An 18100-nucleotide genomic window follows, 5' to 3' on the forward strand; every position below is an offset into this window, starting at 1 on the left:
TAGTTCACACCTATAATCCTGGTACTCTGGAGACAGAAACTCAAGGACTGATTCAATTCTAGTCCAGTCTGGGCTACAAAGAGAGACTGTGTCTCAAAAGACAAACTAAAACATGTAATATTTCATGATTGAAAACGCAGCTCGATAGTTTTCTTTGTTTTTTGTTTTTCGAGACAGGGTTTCTCTGTGTAGCCCTGGCTGCCCTGGAACTCACTCTGTAGACCAGGCTAGCCTCGGACTCAGAAATTCGCCTGCCTCTGCCTCCCAAGTGCTGGGATTAAAGGTGTGTGCCACCACACCTGGCGATTGCATGAGTCTGGGATTAATTAGTTTCACAAGCCTTGGTGCTTCTCTCTGGCTCCTCTCTCTTTTGGACTCACCTGGCCATGCCGGTTGTGATTCCCTTGCAGAGCAGGCGATGGCCTTTGACACAGGACTCCGGTGGCTGCTGTTTCCACTGCTCTTCTTGAGCTTGCATACCCTGGGGCTTTAGGACATTTATACTGAAGGCAAAGCCTGTTAGAGAGCAGACTTTTATAAGATGGTGGGGCAATTTTTAATGATTAAGTATGATATCAAGAATTTTTTTCTGAAAATGTAATTTTAAAAGAGGTATGTGTGTGTGTGTGTGTCCATGTATGGCATTTTGTGTAACCAAAGAGCCCAGAAGAGGATGTCAGATGCCCTGAGACTCAAATTACAGGTACTTGTGAACCATCCAATGAGAGTACTGGGAACTGAACTTGGGTCTTCTGGAAGCAACAAGCACTCCTAACTACCAAGCTATCTCTCTTGCCCCACCTCCTTTCTGATTGAAAATGTTAATGAAGTCAGATGTTAAGGTCAGTACCTCCTCATGAAATAGCAATAATGTGGTCCCATTTCCCACTTCTCCCTGTGTTCTTTTCCAGACAGTCTGACCAGTTTGTAGAATTAGACAGCTGAAAACATGAATGGAAATTTCATGTTCCCTTCTCAATGCCAATTTAGATATAAAAATACAAAGTAAGTCAATGATAATGACTCCCAGGTCATCTTGTCCAGGTCAGAGACCAGGAATTCAAAGCATGGGTATATGCTTTGCTATGTCATATCTGAAGGAGCACAGATGACGGTAAGGTCAGGAATATTTGATTGTACAGAGTTCCATTTAGTTTTATTCAAAATTATTTTGGAAGCATTTTACCATCTTGGGTTACTACAGTTGAGCAAAAGAAGAAAAGATCAAAAGAGCAGAGAATTGCCTGCTCACAAAGACTTCACATTTAAGAAAGATATTAATTCTGTTGCTTTTGGTAGACAGTGATAATGACTTTAAGATGCAATGAGAAATGTAGCTAGACATTTCTGTCAAGGAGGTGGATGTGTAAAGCTAGAGAGAGCAACATGTTTTTGGAGTGGCACACTCTATCCTTGTCCTATCAGATAATTTTAACACTTTGGGATTATTCTATTGTCTCAGCTCTGACATCTATAACAAAATACCATATACAGTGAGCATTAAATAGCAGAAATCATTTTCTTTTACATGTCTAGATGTTAGAAGTCTGAGATCAGGTTCTAGTTCCCTCCACACTCCACCCATACCCAGAGATAGCTTGACCCCTAGGAGTTCTGACACCACCATGCTCAAAAGTGAATCTCCCTCCCCTACCCCAATACCTGCCCTAACTGGTACCCTCACCCCCTGGTTCAGAGGACACAGAACCTCACACCCTGCCAGAGACATACCTTCCTTCCAATTCCCAACTGTGCCCAGGAGCAGATCCTGTGCTCCAACACTCCCCACCCTGTCCACACCAGAGTCATCTTGTCTCCCTGGAGGTCTGCCAAAGCCAGGCTTACAGATCAGGTAATCCAGAACCCTACCCTCCCCAACACACACACACACACACACACACACACACACACACACACACACACACTCAGAAACAGTCTGACATAAGAAGGCCCAAAATAACAAGGCTCACAGGAAGGACAGGCTCCAGTTAGTGACAGCAAAGTCAGTTAACACCAGAGATAATCAGATGGTGAGAGGTAAGCACAAGCAATAGAAACCAAGGCTACTTGGCAACATCAGAACCCAGTTCTCCCACCACAGCAAACCCTAGATACCCTAACACACCTAAGAAGCAAGATTCTGCTCTAAAATCCCATCTCATGAAGATGGTAGAGGACCTTAAGGAGGATATAAATAACTTCCTTAAAGAAATACAGGAGAATACAAGTAAACAGGTAGAAACCCTTAAAGAGGAAACACATAAGTCCCATGAAGAAATACAGGAAAACACAATCAAACAGGTGAAAGAATTGAACAAAACCATCCAAGATCTAAAAAATGAAATAGAAACAATAAAGAAATCACAAATGGAGACAACCCTGGAAATAGAAAACCCAGGAAAGAGATCAGGAGTTACAAATACAAGTTACCAATAAAATACAAAAGATAGAAAATAGAATCTCAAGCCTAAAATATTCCATAGAAGGCATTGATACAAAAGTCAAAGAAAATACAAAGTGCAAAAAGCTCCTAACCCAAAACATCCAGGAACTTCAGGACACAATGAAAAGACAAAAACCAAAGAATAATAGTTATAGAAAAGAGCAAAGATCCCCAATTCAAAGGGCCAGTAAATATCTTCAATAAAATCATAGTAAAAACTTCCCTAACCAAAAAAAAAAAAAAAAAAAAAAAAAAAAAAGAGATGCCTGTAAATGTACAAGAAGCCTACAGAATGCCAAATAGTTTGGACCAGGAAAGATGTTCCTCCTGTCACATAATAATCAAAACACCAAATGCACAGAACAAAGAAAGAATATTAAAAGTGGTTAGGAAAAACAGTCAAGTATCATATAAAGGCAGACCTATCAGAATTACAGCAGACTTCTCAACAGAGATTCTAAAATCTAGATGATCCTGGGCAGATGTCACACAGATACTAAGAGAACACAAATGCCAGCCCAGGCTACTATACCCAGCAAAACTCTCAATTCCCATAGATATAGAAACCATGATATTCCATGACAAAACCAAATTTAAACAATATCTTTCCACTAAACCAGCCCTACAGAAGATAATAGAAGGAAAACTCTAACACAAGTTGGGGGGGGGGGGGAACTACACCAAAGAAAAAACAAGAAATTAATCTTCTCAAAACAAGCACAAAAGAAGAGAACCACACAAACATAATTCTATCTCTAACAACAAAAATAACAGGAAGCAACAATCATTAGTTTTTAATATCTCTCAACATCAAAGGAGTCATTTCCCCAATAAAAAGACATAGGCTAGCAGACTAGACACATAAACAGGACCCAGCATCTTGCTACATACCTTGGTGTCAGAGACACTAACTCAGAGTAAAAGGTTAGAAAAAAATTTCTAAGCAAATGATCCCAAGAAACAAGCTGGAGTAGCCATTCTAATATCCAATAAAATAGACTTTGAACCAAACGTTATCAAAAGAGATGGAGAAGGACACTTCATACTCATTAAAGGAAAAAAATCCACTCAATTCTGAACATCTATGACCCAAATGCAAGGGCAACCACATTTGTAAAAGAAATGTTACTAAAGCATAAAGTACATATTGAACCTAACACAATAATAGTGGGAGATGTCAACACCCCACTCAAACAAATGGACAGATCATGTAAACAGAAACTAAACAGAGACACAGTAAAACTAACAGAAGTTTTGAACCAAATGGATTTAATGGATAACTACAGAACATTTCAGCCTAAAACAAAAGAATATACTTTCTTCTTGGCAGCTCATGGTACCTTCTCCAAAACTGACCATATAATTAGACACAAAACAAGCCTCAACAGATAGAAGATTGAATTAATCCCATGCATTCTATCAGATCACCATGGACTAAGGCTGGTCTTCACTAACAACAAAAACAGCAGAAAGTCCGCATACTCATGGAAGATGAATAACTCTCTACTCAATGATAACTTGGACAGAGAAGAAATAAATAAAGAAATTAAAGACTTTCTAGAATTTAATGAAAATGAAGCACAGCATACCCAAATGTATGGTACACAGTGAAAGCAGTGCTAAGAGAAAAACTCATCGCTCTGAGTGCCTCCAAAAAGAAATGGGAGATGTCCCACACTAGCAACTTAAGAGCATATCTGAAAGCTCTAGAACAAATGGAATCAAATACAGCCAAGAGGAGTAGATGGCAGGAAATAATCAAACTCAGGGCTGAAATCAACCAAATAGAAACAAAGAGAACTATGCAAAGAATCAACAAAATAAAGAGCTGGTTCTTTGAGAAAAAAAAAAAAAAAAAGATAAACCCTTAACCAAACTAAAGGGCAGAGACAGTATCCAAATTAACAAAATCAGAAGTGAAAAGGGAGACATTACAACAGAAATTGACAAAATTTAAAAAAATTATCAGATTCTACCAAAGTTAAATCAGGATCAGATAAACCATCTAACCAGTCCCATAAAATCTAAAGAAATGGAAGCAGTTATTAAAAGTCTCCCAACCAAAAAAAAAAAAAAAAAAAAAAAAAAAAAAAAAAAGCCCGGGACCAGATGGTTTTAGTGCAGAATTCTATCAAATCTTTGAAGACCTAAAACCAATACTTCTCAAACTATTCCACAAAATAGAAACACAAGGAACACTACTTCATTCATTCTATGAAGCCCAAGATATGCTGATACCTAAACCACACAAAGACCCAACAAAAATGAGAACTTCAGACCAATTTCCCTTATGAATATCAATGCAAAAATACTCAACAAAATTCTCACAAGCTGAATCCAAGAACACATCAAAACAATTATTCACCATGATCAAGTAGGCTTCATCCCAGTAATGTAGGGATGGTTCAATATAGGGAAATCCATCAACATAATCCACTATATAAACAAACTCAAAGAAAAAAACCACATGATCATCTCATTAGATAAAATACAACATGTTAAAAATCTTGGAAAGATCAGGAACTCAAGGCAAGTAACTAAACATAATAAAGGCAGTGTATAGCAAACCAATAGCAAGTTTCAAATTAAATGGAGAGAAACTTGAAGCAATCCCATTAAAATCAGGAACAAGACAAGGCTGCCTACTCTCTCCCTATTTATTCAATATAGTAGTTGAAGTTAGCCAGAGCAATTAGACAACAAAAGGAGATCAAAGGGATACAAATTGGAAAGAAAGAAGTCAAGATATAACTATTTGTGGATGATATGATAAGTGACCCAAAAAGTTCTACCAGAGAACTCCTACAGCTGATAAACAACTTCAGTAAAGTCTCTGGATACAAAATTAACTCAAACAAATCAGTAGCTTTCCTCTACACAAAGAATAAACAGGCTGAGAAAGAAATTAGGGAAACAACACCCTTCACAATAGTCACAAATAATATAAAATATCTTGGTGTGACTCTAACCAAGCAAGTGAAAGATCTTTATGATAAGAACTTTAAGTTTCTGAAAAAAAGAAATGAAAGAAGACCTCAGAAGATGGAAAGATCTCTCATGCTCATGGATTGGCAGGATTAACACAGTAAAAATGGCCATCTTACCAAAAGCAATGTACATACTCAATGCAATCCCCATCAAAATTCCAACTCAATTCTTCACAGAGATAGAAAGAGCAATTCTCGAATTTATCTGGAACAACAACAAAAACAACACCCCAGGATAGCAAAAATAATTCTCAACAATAAAAGAACTTCTCGGGGAATCACCATCCCTGACCTCAAGTTCTACTACAGAGCAATAATGATTAAAGACAGCATGGTATTGGTACAGAGACAGACAGGTAGATCAATGGAATAGAATTGAAGACCCAGAAATAAACCTACACACCTATGGTCATCTGATCTTTGACAAAGAAGCCAAAACCATCCAGTGGCAAAAAGACAGAATTTTTAACAAATGGTGTTGGTTCAACTGGTAGGCAGCATATAGAAGAATGCAAATTGATCCATTTTTATCTCCTTGTACAAAGCTCAAGTACAAGTGGATCAAGGACCTCCACATAAATCCAGATACACTGACTCTAATAGAAGAGAAAGTGGGAAATCCTTGAACACATTGGCACAGGGGAAATTTTTCTGAATAGAACACCAATGGCACAGGCTCTAAGATCAAAAATTGACAAATGGGACCTCATGAAATTGCAAAGCTTCTGTAAGGCAAAGGACACTGTCAATAGAGCAAAATGGCAACCTACAGATTAGGAAAGGATCTTTACCAACCGTACATCTAATAGAGGGCTAATATGTAAAATATACAAAGAACTCAATAAGTTAGACTCCAGAGAACCAAATAACCCTATTTTAAAATGGGGTACGAGCTAAACAGAGAATTCTCAACTGTGGGATCTCAAATGGCCAAGAAGCACCTAAAGAAATGTTCAACATCCTTAGTCATCAGGGAAATGCAAATCAAAATGACCCTGAGATTCTACCTCACACAGTCAGAATGGCTAAGATAAAAAACTCAGGTAACAGCAGATGCTGGTGAGGATGTGGAGAAAGATCAGTTCTCCATTGCTGGTGGGAGGTACAATCACTTTGGAAAACAATCTGCTGGTTCCTCAGAAAATTGGAAATAGTTCTACCTGAAGACTCAGCTATACCACTATTAAGCATATACCGTAAAGATGTTCCAATATATAATAAGGACATGTACTCCACTATGTTCATAGCAGGATTATTTATAACAGGCAGACACTAGAAACAACCCAGATGTCCCTCAACGGAGGAATGGATACAGAAACTGTGGTACATTTACACAAGGGAATACTACTCAGCTATTAAAAACAATGACTTCATGAATTTTGCAGGTGAATGGGTGGATCTAGAAAATATAATCCTGAGTGAGGTAACCCAGATCCAAATGAACACACATGGTATGTAATCACTGATAAGGGGATATTAGCCTAAAAGCTCAGAATACCCACAATACAAGTCACAGGCCATATGAAGCTTTACGTTAAGGAAGGCCAAAATGTGCCTAAACCCTACTTAGAAGGGGGAACAAAATAATCATGGAAGGTAGAGAGAGTGAGCCATTGGTGTTCTTTCTATTCAGAAAAATTTCCCCTGTGCCAATGTGTTCAAGGACTTCCCACTTTCTCTTCTATTAGAGTCAGTGTATTTGGATTTATGTGGAGGTCCTTGATCCACTTGTACTTGAGCTTTGTACAAGGAGATAAAAATGGATCAATTTGCATTCTTTTATATGCTGCCTACCAGTTGAATTCACCAGGGAATTGTGAGGGAGAGAGGAGGGTGATAGAAAAAAAAAAAAGACAGGGCAGGATCAGGTATGGAAAGAGACAGGAGAGAGGTCCAGAGGGTCAGGAGAATGAATAGATATTTGTAGCAATGGAGGCGTGGGGAATGTGGTAACCACTAGAAAATCCTAGATGCCAGGAAAATGAGAGGTTCCCAGGACCCAATGGGAATGGCATTAGCCAAAATACCCACCAGAGGGGAGATAGAACTTGAAGAGACCACCTCCAATAGATAAGCATGGTCCCCAGTTGAGGGATGGGGCCACCCACTCATCTCAAAATTTTAAACCAGAATTTTTCCTGTCTAAAGGAAATGCAGGGACAAAAAAATATGGAGCAGAGAGTGAAACAAAAGCCATCCAGAGACCACCCCACCTTGGGATCCATTCCATCTGCAGACACTAAACCCCAACACTATTGCTGATGCCAAGGCATGCTTGCAGACAGGAGCCCGCTGTCCTCTGAGAGTCTTCACCAGCATCTGACTAAGACAGATGCAGATACTCACAGCCAACCATGGGACTGAGCCCAGGGACCCCAATGGAAGAGTTAGGGGAAGGACTAAGGAACTGAAGGGGATTGCAACTCCATAGGAAGAACAACAATATCAACTAGCTGGACCCCTCAGAGCTCCTAGGGACTAAACCACCAACCAAAGAGCATACATGGTCCAGTTCATGGCTCCTGCTACACATGTAGCAGAGGATGGCCTTATCTGGCATTAATGGGGGGGGGGAGGGGAAGGCCCTTGGACCTGTGGAGGTTTGTTGCTCCAGCAAAGGAGGATGCTAGAGGGGTAAGGTGAGAGTAGGTGGGTAGCTGGGTGGGAGAGCACCCTCTTAGAGGCAAAGGGGAGGGGGATGGGATGGGGGAAATGCGGAGGGAAGACTGGGAAGGGGGACAACATTTGTAATATAAATAAATAAAATAACCAATTAGTACTAATAAAAAAGGAGTCTGAGATCAGGGGCATATAGGAGTTACTTCCTTACCACTTTGAATGTTTTATTCATTAAGTCCCCCCCCACACATATTGTCTCATCAGGGGACATAACAGTTTTCTGGAAACCCTGAAAATACTTCAGCACTATACTAGAGGGTTGTTTGCAATTGTGGAACCACTTAGAAAGGCACAAATGTGTGAAAAAAAAAGCCAGCCCAGAATAGACTGTGTGAAAGATATTTGTTTACAGTGTGAAGCTGGAACAAGACAGCAACACCCACCCCCAGTCCAACGGCAACTTGAAGAGGCATGTGTGGGACAACCTTTATCTCCGTCTCTACATATCTGTAAGTGCTACAGTGGCACCTTGAGTTTTGATTTTGGATTACATATAAGAGTTTGCAAGTAGGTGAATGTGTAAGCCCTGAACCTGTGTATGATTAGGAATGGTGGATCAGTTTCACTGTATAAATCCCTGCATTATAAAATGAATTGCTTAGGGCAGGAAGCAGCCTAGAAGCTACTGTTTTGTATAAAGTAGAATAAGCAGTATGTAGCTTGAGCGCCACAGACAGGTAGTTCACACGAGAGAATATGATGCTAAATAAACCTGTTAAAAAAGATTGTAACCTCACTGTCATCACTGGGGAGAAGCGAGCCTGGCCTCTATGAAAACAAAGCTAATCTCACGGAGTCTTGGGTAGAAGGACAGCAATCATGTGATGATACACTCCGCCAAGGCTTGCAAGGATGCAGGACAGCTGTGGGAGCCTCAGCCCCACCCAAGCTTTCCATTGTAGACTAGCTCATGCCCAGGACTGCCCATGAACAAGGCCAATACATTCCCGAGCCAATCTATGACCTCTGGTACCCTTCTTAACTAGGCCTATGACCCACTCCCTGCTCATGCCATTTTAGTCTATGTTAATGTTATCCCGTTCAGCTTTCTGGCACACTTTCTGTTTGTTTAGATCTTGTTTTTCATACTTACTGACATAGCATAATTTTTATTCTATGTCTCTCTCTCTCTCTCTTTTTGTTAAGCTTGCCCATAGTTTCTCTATAAAATAATCTAGGTTGTAAATGAGAGTTTCATGAAATTTCTAGCTGGTTATTGCTAGGAGAGTGAAGAGCTGTCAATTTTATGCAAATTTCTTTCATGTTCTACTATCAATCAAAGCCTTAATTCTAGTGTTTTCTGCTAAGTTCCTCTGGTTTCCTAGGGGGTTATATCAACTGCAGAGGCAAGTGTTTTCATCTTCTTTTCCTCGGCATTTTAATTTTGTTTTTTATTACATTTGCAAGAACTTCCCCCAAATATTTAATAAGGGTAATGTCTGACATCTCACTTTCAATTACGCTCTTATAAATAAAAGTTATTGTTGATGTGCACAGTCATGTGTAAAGCAAATCTATAGCAAAAGGAAGGAGGCATCTTCTCGTGCAGATTGCTTGCTGAATTATTAAACCAATCCAGTGCTGTCACGTGGCAAAAAGCATTACCTTAGAAGATGAGCATCCCTGATTTGCCAGCTTAATAGGGAGCAAGGGGGACTCTTTGCCTGTGATCATATTTGTGAAATTATAACATGCACATTCCTTTCCCAGACTGGTGACCAGTCAGAGTTTCTGAGTTCATGAATACCCGGACCAAGCTGAAAACTACATAATGCTATCTGGGGGTCTAGCCATATTTATTATACCTGGAGTAGATCAGATATAATACAAAGAGTTTAAGTGAATTTTAGTGTTGTACAGCCCTTGAAATCCCCTCTGTTGATCTTGTCCCCACAAATATTATGTTGAGAGAGTGAAAGACAGGCTTTTGTGCAATGAGGTGAAGAAAGTAAGTCACAGTAAAAAGGCCCCATGCTGCTGGATGAGGCCAAGGCTTCTCTGTCTGTTCCAGCTCCTAGCAAACTCCAGCAGTTTGTATTTTCCTTCACCCTGATTCTAAGAATGCACACTTGCTAATGCTCCTGAGAAGGATGCGAGCAAGCTATCAAAATGATGGCTTGTGGGGTTGGAGGAAAGCTCAGTGGGTAGAGTTGCTTGCCTTACACACAAGAGGCTCTCCGTCTGAATTTCAACCCCTCATTTAAATAGCCCAGTGTGAGGGCATGTACCTTCATCCCAGCACTGGGAAAGAGACAGAGGCTCTTGGGCTCATTGGCTGGATAGACAGCAACGTTATTTGGCAAGTTTCAGGCCAGTTGAGAGAGAACTATCACAAACAAGGGGAGGGGGCACTGGAGAAATGGCTAAATGGTTAAGAGCACTGGGTTCTTCCAGAGGACAGGGGTTCGATTCTCAGCACCCTGGCAGCTCACAAACATTGCAACACCAGTTTCATGGGATCCAATGTCCCCTTCTGGAATACATGAACACTGGGCATGCATATGGCACTGCAGACAAAACCCCATACACATGCAAATAAATAAATACAACATTTTAAAGGAAAAATTTGGACAGTGTCTAGAGAATAACACTTGAAGTTTTCCTCTGCCCTCCATATTGACATGTGATTGTGCCCCAAAACACATGGGCATCTGTACACATATTATATGAGTGTGTGTGTGTGTGTGCGTGCATATATATATATGCACACACACCCAAAAATTATAGTTTACATCAGAAGTGGTGGGAATACATCTGTAATTTCAGCACTGTGTAGGTGAAATAAAATGGGTGGTTAGTTAAGAGGCTAGCCTGGGTCACACATTGAATTCATACCAAAAAAAGCAAAGCAAGACAAGACAACAGAACACAATGTAATGATTATTTGGAGGTTAATGACAGGGGACGCTTTACCATTTAGGGCAGTCGAACAGAAGAATGAGAAATTTCATCTATAGCATAAGTCTGGTTTCACCGGTGTTGAAGTGCAAATAGCACTTGCAGAGCAGTTACTCAAACAATCTTCTAAGCCCCTGATGCCTTGCAAGAGCAATTACTTTCGTGGCCACTACGTGGCACTGTTGCCTCTAAGTTCTCTATAAACCTAAAGGCTGTAAAAAGTAATTGCATCTTTACCCTCTTCCCATCCTTGCCCTCCATAGAGGCCTTAGCTGAACATCTGCTGCTGGGCCTCACGAATGATCCAAACACTGAGAATTAGTAGCTGTTGAGTTCTCAGCCTGTGTATCTCCTCCTCCAAGGTTCAGGGAATATCACAGAAGTGGAAGCAGAAAGGATCTAAAAGAAAGAGAACGGGGTGGAGGGGTGGACCACCATCTTCCAGGCTTGCCACCGGTGACGATCTGCACAGGAGACCTGCTCAGGATTGGCCCCACCAGCATTTCGTGACCAGGGGAAGAGAGGTTCTGGAGACCCCACACCTCCCAGAGATTTATATATTCAGTTAAAGGTTGGAGGGGGGTGAGAAAGAAACAAACACGAAACATGAAAGGAGGAAGATATGAAAGTAGAAAGAGGACTCTGGAAAAGGAAAGGGGTAGCAGGACGAATAGGAGACAAGAGAAGGTAAAATGGCAAATAATGGTAAAATATATAAGTGTATGAAAATACTATAATAAACCCATGATATATAATTAACATACGGTAATGAAAATAAACTTAGAAGAGAGAAAACCTGTGGCTGTAATCTATGCTGGCTGTGTCAGCAGCACCCACACTACGCACCTGGCTGGCCCGTGGCTAGCTGAGTCCCTTGAAGCCAGCTGGTCCAGCAGCCACTGTCTCCCCACAGCTCCTACCCTCTGGCGTTTCTGAGGCAGGTTGTTTCTGAGACTCCTGAAGAGGAGTTTTGTATTCTCTGTTGCTGACATCTGTGGAAATGAACAATATTGAAAGGTGCCCTTGAGGGGTAGACAAGATGGCTCACTGGGTAACCTGACCACCTGAGTTTGACCCTCTATCCATATGGTGGAAAGAAAAAACTGGTGTCCACAACTTGTCCTCTGACTTCCACGTGTTGGCTGTTGGCACACATGCACACCCGCACACAAATGAATAAAAGTCATAAAATCAGGCCAGTAAAAAAAAAAATTAAAGAGCATCAGATCAGTTCAAGCCTGATCTTTCCTTATCCATTGGTAATGACCTGCTGCACTATCAAAGCTTTGCTAGCTATTTCTTCTATTGTTGGTGGTTGGGAAAAATAATCTTCCTTGCTCCTAGAATTTCCTCATACCCTTCATGTATAAACCTGCATGTAGCACAACTCTCCAGGCTGAATTCCCCAACTGCGTCAATAAATAACTGCTTCTTAAAGAGAATGGGGATTCTAAAAACTGTAAGAAGGGACATCGGACTGAGTTTATGGTTGCTAACATTTGGAGATGTGGGTTCCTTTAAGAATAAGGTGATGACTTGTGGATTCATGTCTAGGAACACCCTCCCCAGTTTGCTACTGTATACAATTTCAGTAGGTAGTGGGTGACCCTAAATCCACCCATCCTGCCCACCTAAGCAACTTCAGGGAAAAGAAACAACCATATTCAATTTGAGGACTCCAGTTCTTAAGAATAAAAGTCTATTAACAAGATGACCACACGGTGTCACTATAACACCGTCAAGTCGCAGGCTTCCAGGGCCAGAAAGGTATTCCGAAGCAATGAACTAAGTAAGGCAAAGCTGGAGCAGTTTAGCAAGGCTGTGTATGCTCCAGAGGAAACGTATTTGGAAAAATTCAGGCGCCTGCTTTTCCTGGATGGACTTTGATCTTGAAGAGAGAATCGGAAAGAACTGGGAAGCTGCCTTTGGTGAAAGCAATCCAACTGCAGCCTTCACTACAGTGATGCTGAGAGGAACTTCGTTGTACAGATTCACCCGAAATCAGTGGTTAAAAAAGACAATGTTTTCTCACTCCTCAGGCACCCCAACTGCCACCCACCCCCCTAAGAAGAGCAAAATGCTTTTGTATTTTTGTATTTTTCTTTTTTCTTAGACTTAAATGCACTTGCTGATTACTAATGATTTTCTTTAAAAGAATCGAGAGTTGTGAAGTTTTACTTTTTCAGCAAAAACCTAGTTAAGTTCTTTTTCCTTTTTATTCCAAAGGGAAAGAAAAGAGATACTTGAAATCTAGGACTCGGGGAAAGTCGTATTAAAGCCTTTACAAAGAATGACCACAACCAGAAGGTTTGCTGTGTCATCTCCAGCAAATCAACACCCTTCTTCTTCTTCATCCATTCCAGGTGCTAATGCCTGCTCCTTGTAACTTTGACAGATGTTTCCTAGTAGATAGCATGAGATCAATGGTCATAATGTAGCCCATTAAGCCTTTTCTTGTTCCCAAAAACATTTATAAAAACCTGAGATGTAAACAAAGCACATTTATGTTTAATCTCATGGCATGTATCAATCATAAAAAAAAAAAACAACAAAAGTCATTATGACTTTTTTCCTACAGTGCATACTACTATTCTGTCACACGGGAGCCCTTTTACACTGAGAAAAGTTGATGGTTAAGCCGGCCCTTTCCAGTGTCTTAAGTGTTAACTGAAAGAAGAAAAGTTTCTTTTTAATTAGTTATCTTATTTATGTATATTTCAAATGTTGTCCCCTTCCTGGTCTCCCCTTTGCAAGCCCCCATCCCATCTCTCTCTCTCCTTTGCTTCTAAGAGGATGCTCACCCACCCACCCATTCACTCCTGCCTCACTCCTCTAGTATTCCTCTACACTGGTGCATCAAGCCTCCACAGGACCAAGGGCCTCTCCTCCCATTGATGCCCGACATATGTAGCCGGAGCCATGGACTTATCCATGTATACTCTTTGGTTGGTGGTTTCGTCCCTGGGAGCTCCAATGAATCCAGTTAGTTTATATTGTTGCTCTTTCTATGGGGTTGCAATCTCCTTCGGCTCAGAAGGAACGGTTTTTAAATGTAATGTCTTGTAAGGACAGTAAGGGGGCAGGGAATTTTTTTCCACACTGCCTTAGATGTTACCTGGACACATTCCTCCATCACAGTGTGTGACTTCTCGTGGGAATTTTTGTGGAGACCAGATAAGAAACACAGCTCACAGATGTCAAAGTCCAGGCACTTTAGACAATGGTATCTGCCAATTGAAATGGAAGAACAGCTTATGCCACTTTCAGTAGGAGAGCAAACAGGTGATATTCAAGTAGAGAATGAGCACCCACAAACATACAAGGGGTGCCTTCTTGGCCTTGCAAAACTTTTGTGTAGCTTTGAAAATTAGTCAGCACACTTTAAGTGGGAAGGCACTCCCCTTTGTTACACAATGTACAAGATGGAAAAGACAAGGGTTTTTAATAAGGATTATTTGATGAACTATGCAGCACTGTTGACAGTTACAGGGAATTGTCTGGACAGTATGCTAATTACCCTTAAGTGTGTTCCTTCATGTTCTGAAATCACCTTCAGAGTTACAAGAAAGACGGCTGAGTGGATAATACAACTAGTTTGTTGATAATTTTAACAAAGCTTTTTCTACCATCTCATCTCAGTCTTCTATGACTTATTTTGTATAGAACATAAATGAGAACCCATCTATCTAGAACTTAATTCTTGTAGTAGGGACAACCTTTGATCCTTATGCCTTGTCTTCCCCATCCATCCCTCCCTCCTTCCCTCTCTCCCTCCTGAGTCCTGCCACACCACAGAGCCTATAGGCTGATGTTGGATGCCTTCTCCAATAACTCTTCCATGCTATTTTCTGAGATGAGGTCTCTCACAGAGTCTGGAGCTGACCCATTTGTCTAGACTTGCCACCAACCCCCAGGGGTCCTCCTGACTCTGTTTCCAGTTGTTTTTTTTCCCCATAGCTTCTGAGGAAGAGGACTTAGTCCCCACACTTGCAATGTGAATGCTTTATCCATTGAGCCATGTCCCAGACCCCCTTTCTCCCCATAGGGGAGTGAGTGGACCTTTCATTCTTCCTGTGCCTTCTGAGCACCATGGTGACTTCTGCTCTGTGGTTGCTTCTTCATCTGTCTCCTTGGAACTAAAGCAGTTGCTTGAGTTTTGAGAGCCAAAGCCACAAGTTTAAGGCTAAGGCTATAATATATATATATATAAAAACAAGTGTTAAGAGACTTCTCTCAAAGAAGCCACCGACATTCCTGGAGTCAGCCATCCTTAGCTCACCGACAATCTTTCTAAGTTTAACTTCATTTTTTTTTCAGCAGACAAAGGCATGTTATACAGAATTCTGACACATTTCATTATACGTGTTGCTATTTTCTTGGTGGCCTGAGCAAGTCACTTAAAAGTCACATTAAAAAAAAAAACCATGATATTCAATCTTATAAAATAGTGATTATGAGGGGAAAAACTTATTTCAGTGTAAAAAATTGTACTTTATGTAATTTCGAATTAATTCTCTATCTGGCTGAGACACACAATGGTTATATAAAGAACACCTTTCTGTAGTTTAATGGTTAAATTATTGTAATGCATGCACTGTGATAAATTACATCCATATTTTGACACCGTCCATTATAAGAAAAGATTGTTTTTCACTATAATATAAAGATTTCTTTGGTCCTGCATGCTTGTTTCCCCATTGATTCGGTTCATTGTTTCAAACTATTATACGTAAAGAGGGTTTTATGAGTCAAACTTCGTTGCCTTCTCCAAATCCCTTGTGAATTCAACCTAGCTTCTCAGCAAACTTCAAACTTGATTTGAAGATTTCTAGTGGACTCAGCAGACCTGTTTCAGCCCATGAGAAACGTGTTTCACATCTAAACTGGTGAAGATCAGGAAATACAAGAAGAGAAAGGGACCAAATGGGCCAATGAGAAGCCCTGGGGCTCTGACCTCCTTCCCTTCCGGGCCCCTTGTGACTTGTTAGCTAGTCTGGGGGGTTTCACCCCTTGCATAGTTGCATACCCCTGACCATAAATCATAACTCAGGCTCGTCTTTGGCCTAGGATTCTCATTTCTTTCTTTCCTTCTCTTCAAAACCTATATCCTAACCTCTCTCCCTCTCTCCCTCTCTCTCTCCCTTTCATTTCTTTCTTTTTTTTTTTTCCCCATTTTTCCAGACACTGTTTCTCTGTGTAGCCCTGGCTGTCTTAGAACTCACTCTGTAGACCAGGTTGATCTGCCCCTGTCTCTGTAGTGCTTAGAGTAGAGGTATGAGCCACTACCACCCTGCCATGGTACCTCATTTACTTGTTTGTTTGTTTGAGACAGAGTCTCTCTGTGTAACCCTGCTTTTCTTGAAACTCACTATGTGGACCAGGCTGGCATCAAGAGTTTCCTTCTGCCTCCCATGTGCTGGGATTGAAGGTGTATACCATCACACCCCGAGGGAGGGGTTTTAACTGTGACTGTTAAAAGTCAAGGAGGGGTAAGGCAAGGAATCTGGATTTAGACCACCAGTCTCTACTACCTGCTTTTTTTTTCTCTAAGATTCATTTATTTATTATATGTAAGTACACTGTTGCTGTCTTCAGACAATCCAGAAGAGGGAGTCAGATCTTGTTATGGATGGTTGTGAGTCACCATGTGGTTGCTGGGATTTGAACTCCGAACCTTCGAAAGAGCAGTCGGGTGCTCTTAGCCACTGAGCCATCTCACCAGCCCCTCTACTACCTGCTAACCACGGAATTTAATGTTTCAGGAAGTTGGAGATAATAGCGTAGCCTTTTGTACAGCTTGTACCACATTTTAAGAAACGTGATCCCTGTGAACTGCTTAGCCGAATGTTTCTTTCACACTTAACAAACCATCCTTATGGGTAGCTCCGAAGTGTTTAAAAGGTTTATTTGGAGCAGAAGACACCTGTTTTATACCTTGGTTCTCAACCTTAATACGCTGCAACCCTTTAATACAGCTCCCCGCTGTTGTGACGCCTCCCCGCCCCCCAAAGATAAATGTATTTTTGTTGCTACTTTATAACTGTAATTTTGCTGTTATGAATCATAATGTAAATATCTTATATGCAGGATATCTGATATTCGACCCCAAAGGGATCTCGACCACTGCTATAGAAGTGAAGAACCACTGCTATAGAAGAAAAGCCGAGTGTGAACCAGAGATAAAACTTAATATTTCGCTAATTATCGGAAATACATTTATTTTCAACCATGCCGCCTCAGACAGGGAATTAATTTTCTAAAGGCAAGAACATTCCAGATGTATAGAAAGGATCCCAGAGAGAGTCTGGGGCTATGCAACTCCACCACCGGGCCCATTTGCCAAGTGACCATTTGGGAAATATGATATTGATGGTACCTCAGTCCTATGATCGGGAAGGTTCTGCAGACACTGCACCGCACAGGGTGAGTGACTGTTTCCGCGGCTGACAGGCGGTAGCAAGTTGGGAGCCACAAGAGGACCAGAGGCTCAGACTGTGCCCAAGACAGAAATTTCTCTTCCTTGATTCCAGAGCTCAACACCTGGGAAGCAAGAGGAGGCTGAAACACACATTCAGGGGGAATCTGCCCCCTTTCTTCCCTCTGTTTCCGTGTCTGTTTTCTAAAGACATCTGAAAGCTAGTGGCAAGGCTGCCTCTAAACTCAGGTCGTCCTGGAATCAGCGTGATGCGTAATTTAAGCAAAGTCTTCAAACGTCTGCTCCAGCTCCTAAGGACGTCCAGGCTACCTACCCCTCGGAAGCAGCTGTGGATAGCACTTTCCACGGGACGCAACGTGTAGCTCTCTCCCACGACAGTCGGGATCTGCAAAGGCAACCTCGTGTTAGCCCTGAAAAATGGACTTAGTGTGCCCTGAGTAATGATGCTCACAAAAACGGAGGTCAGGCAAGCAACAATTATTGGGCATCCAAGAACAGAAGAACCAGCACAATCAAAAGAAAAAAGTAAGTTTAAATTTTGTGAAATGGAACCTTTGAGTTGGACCTATGAAAAAGGAAAGGGGGGCGGGAGAGTCACAGGAGGAAGGCATTGAGGTAGCAAAGGGAAGAGGTCTATTGTCTGACTTCTTAGAATCC

General features: G+C 41.2%; 1 protein-coding gene across 1 annotated transcript in view; it reads right to left on the reverse strand.

The window, feature by feature from the left end:
• Dytn (dystrotelin) overlaps positions 1-18100 on the reverse strand; it is a 64077-nt gene that overhangs the window by 24166 nt on the left and 21811 nt on the right. The window contains exons 7-11 of the mRNA NM_001081658.1: positions 17757-17828; positions 17384-17547; positions 14123-14234; positions 11854-11999; positions 381-516 (exon numbers count right to left, since the gene is read on the reverse strand). Coding sequence (NP_001075127.1) covers positions 381-516; positions 11854-11999; positions 14123-14234; positions 17384-17547; positions 17757-17828 — 630 coding nt within the window. The remainder of the gene's footprint in view (positions 1-380; positions 517-11853; positions 12000-14122; positions 14235-17383; positions 17548-17756; positions 17829-18100) is intronic.

The sequence above is a fragment of the Mus musculus genome, chromosome 1 (genome assembly GCF_000001635.26).
Source record: "Mus musculus strain C57BL/6J chromosome 1, GRCm38.p6 C57BL/6J".
Lineage (NCBI taxonomy): Eukaryota > Metazoa > Chordata > Mammalia > Rodentia > Muridae > Mus > Mus musculus.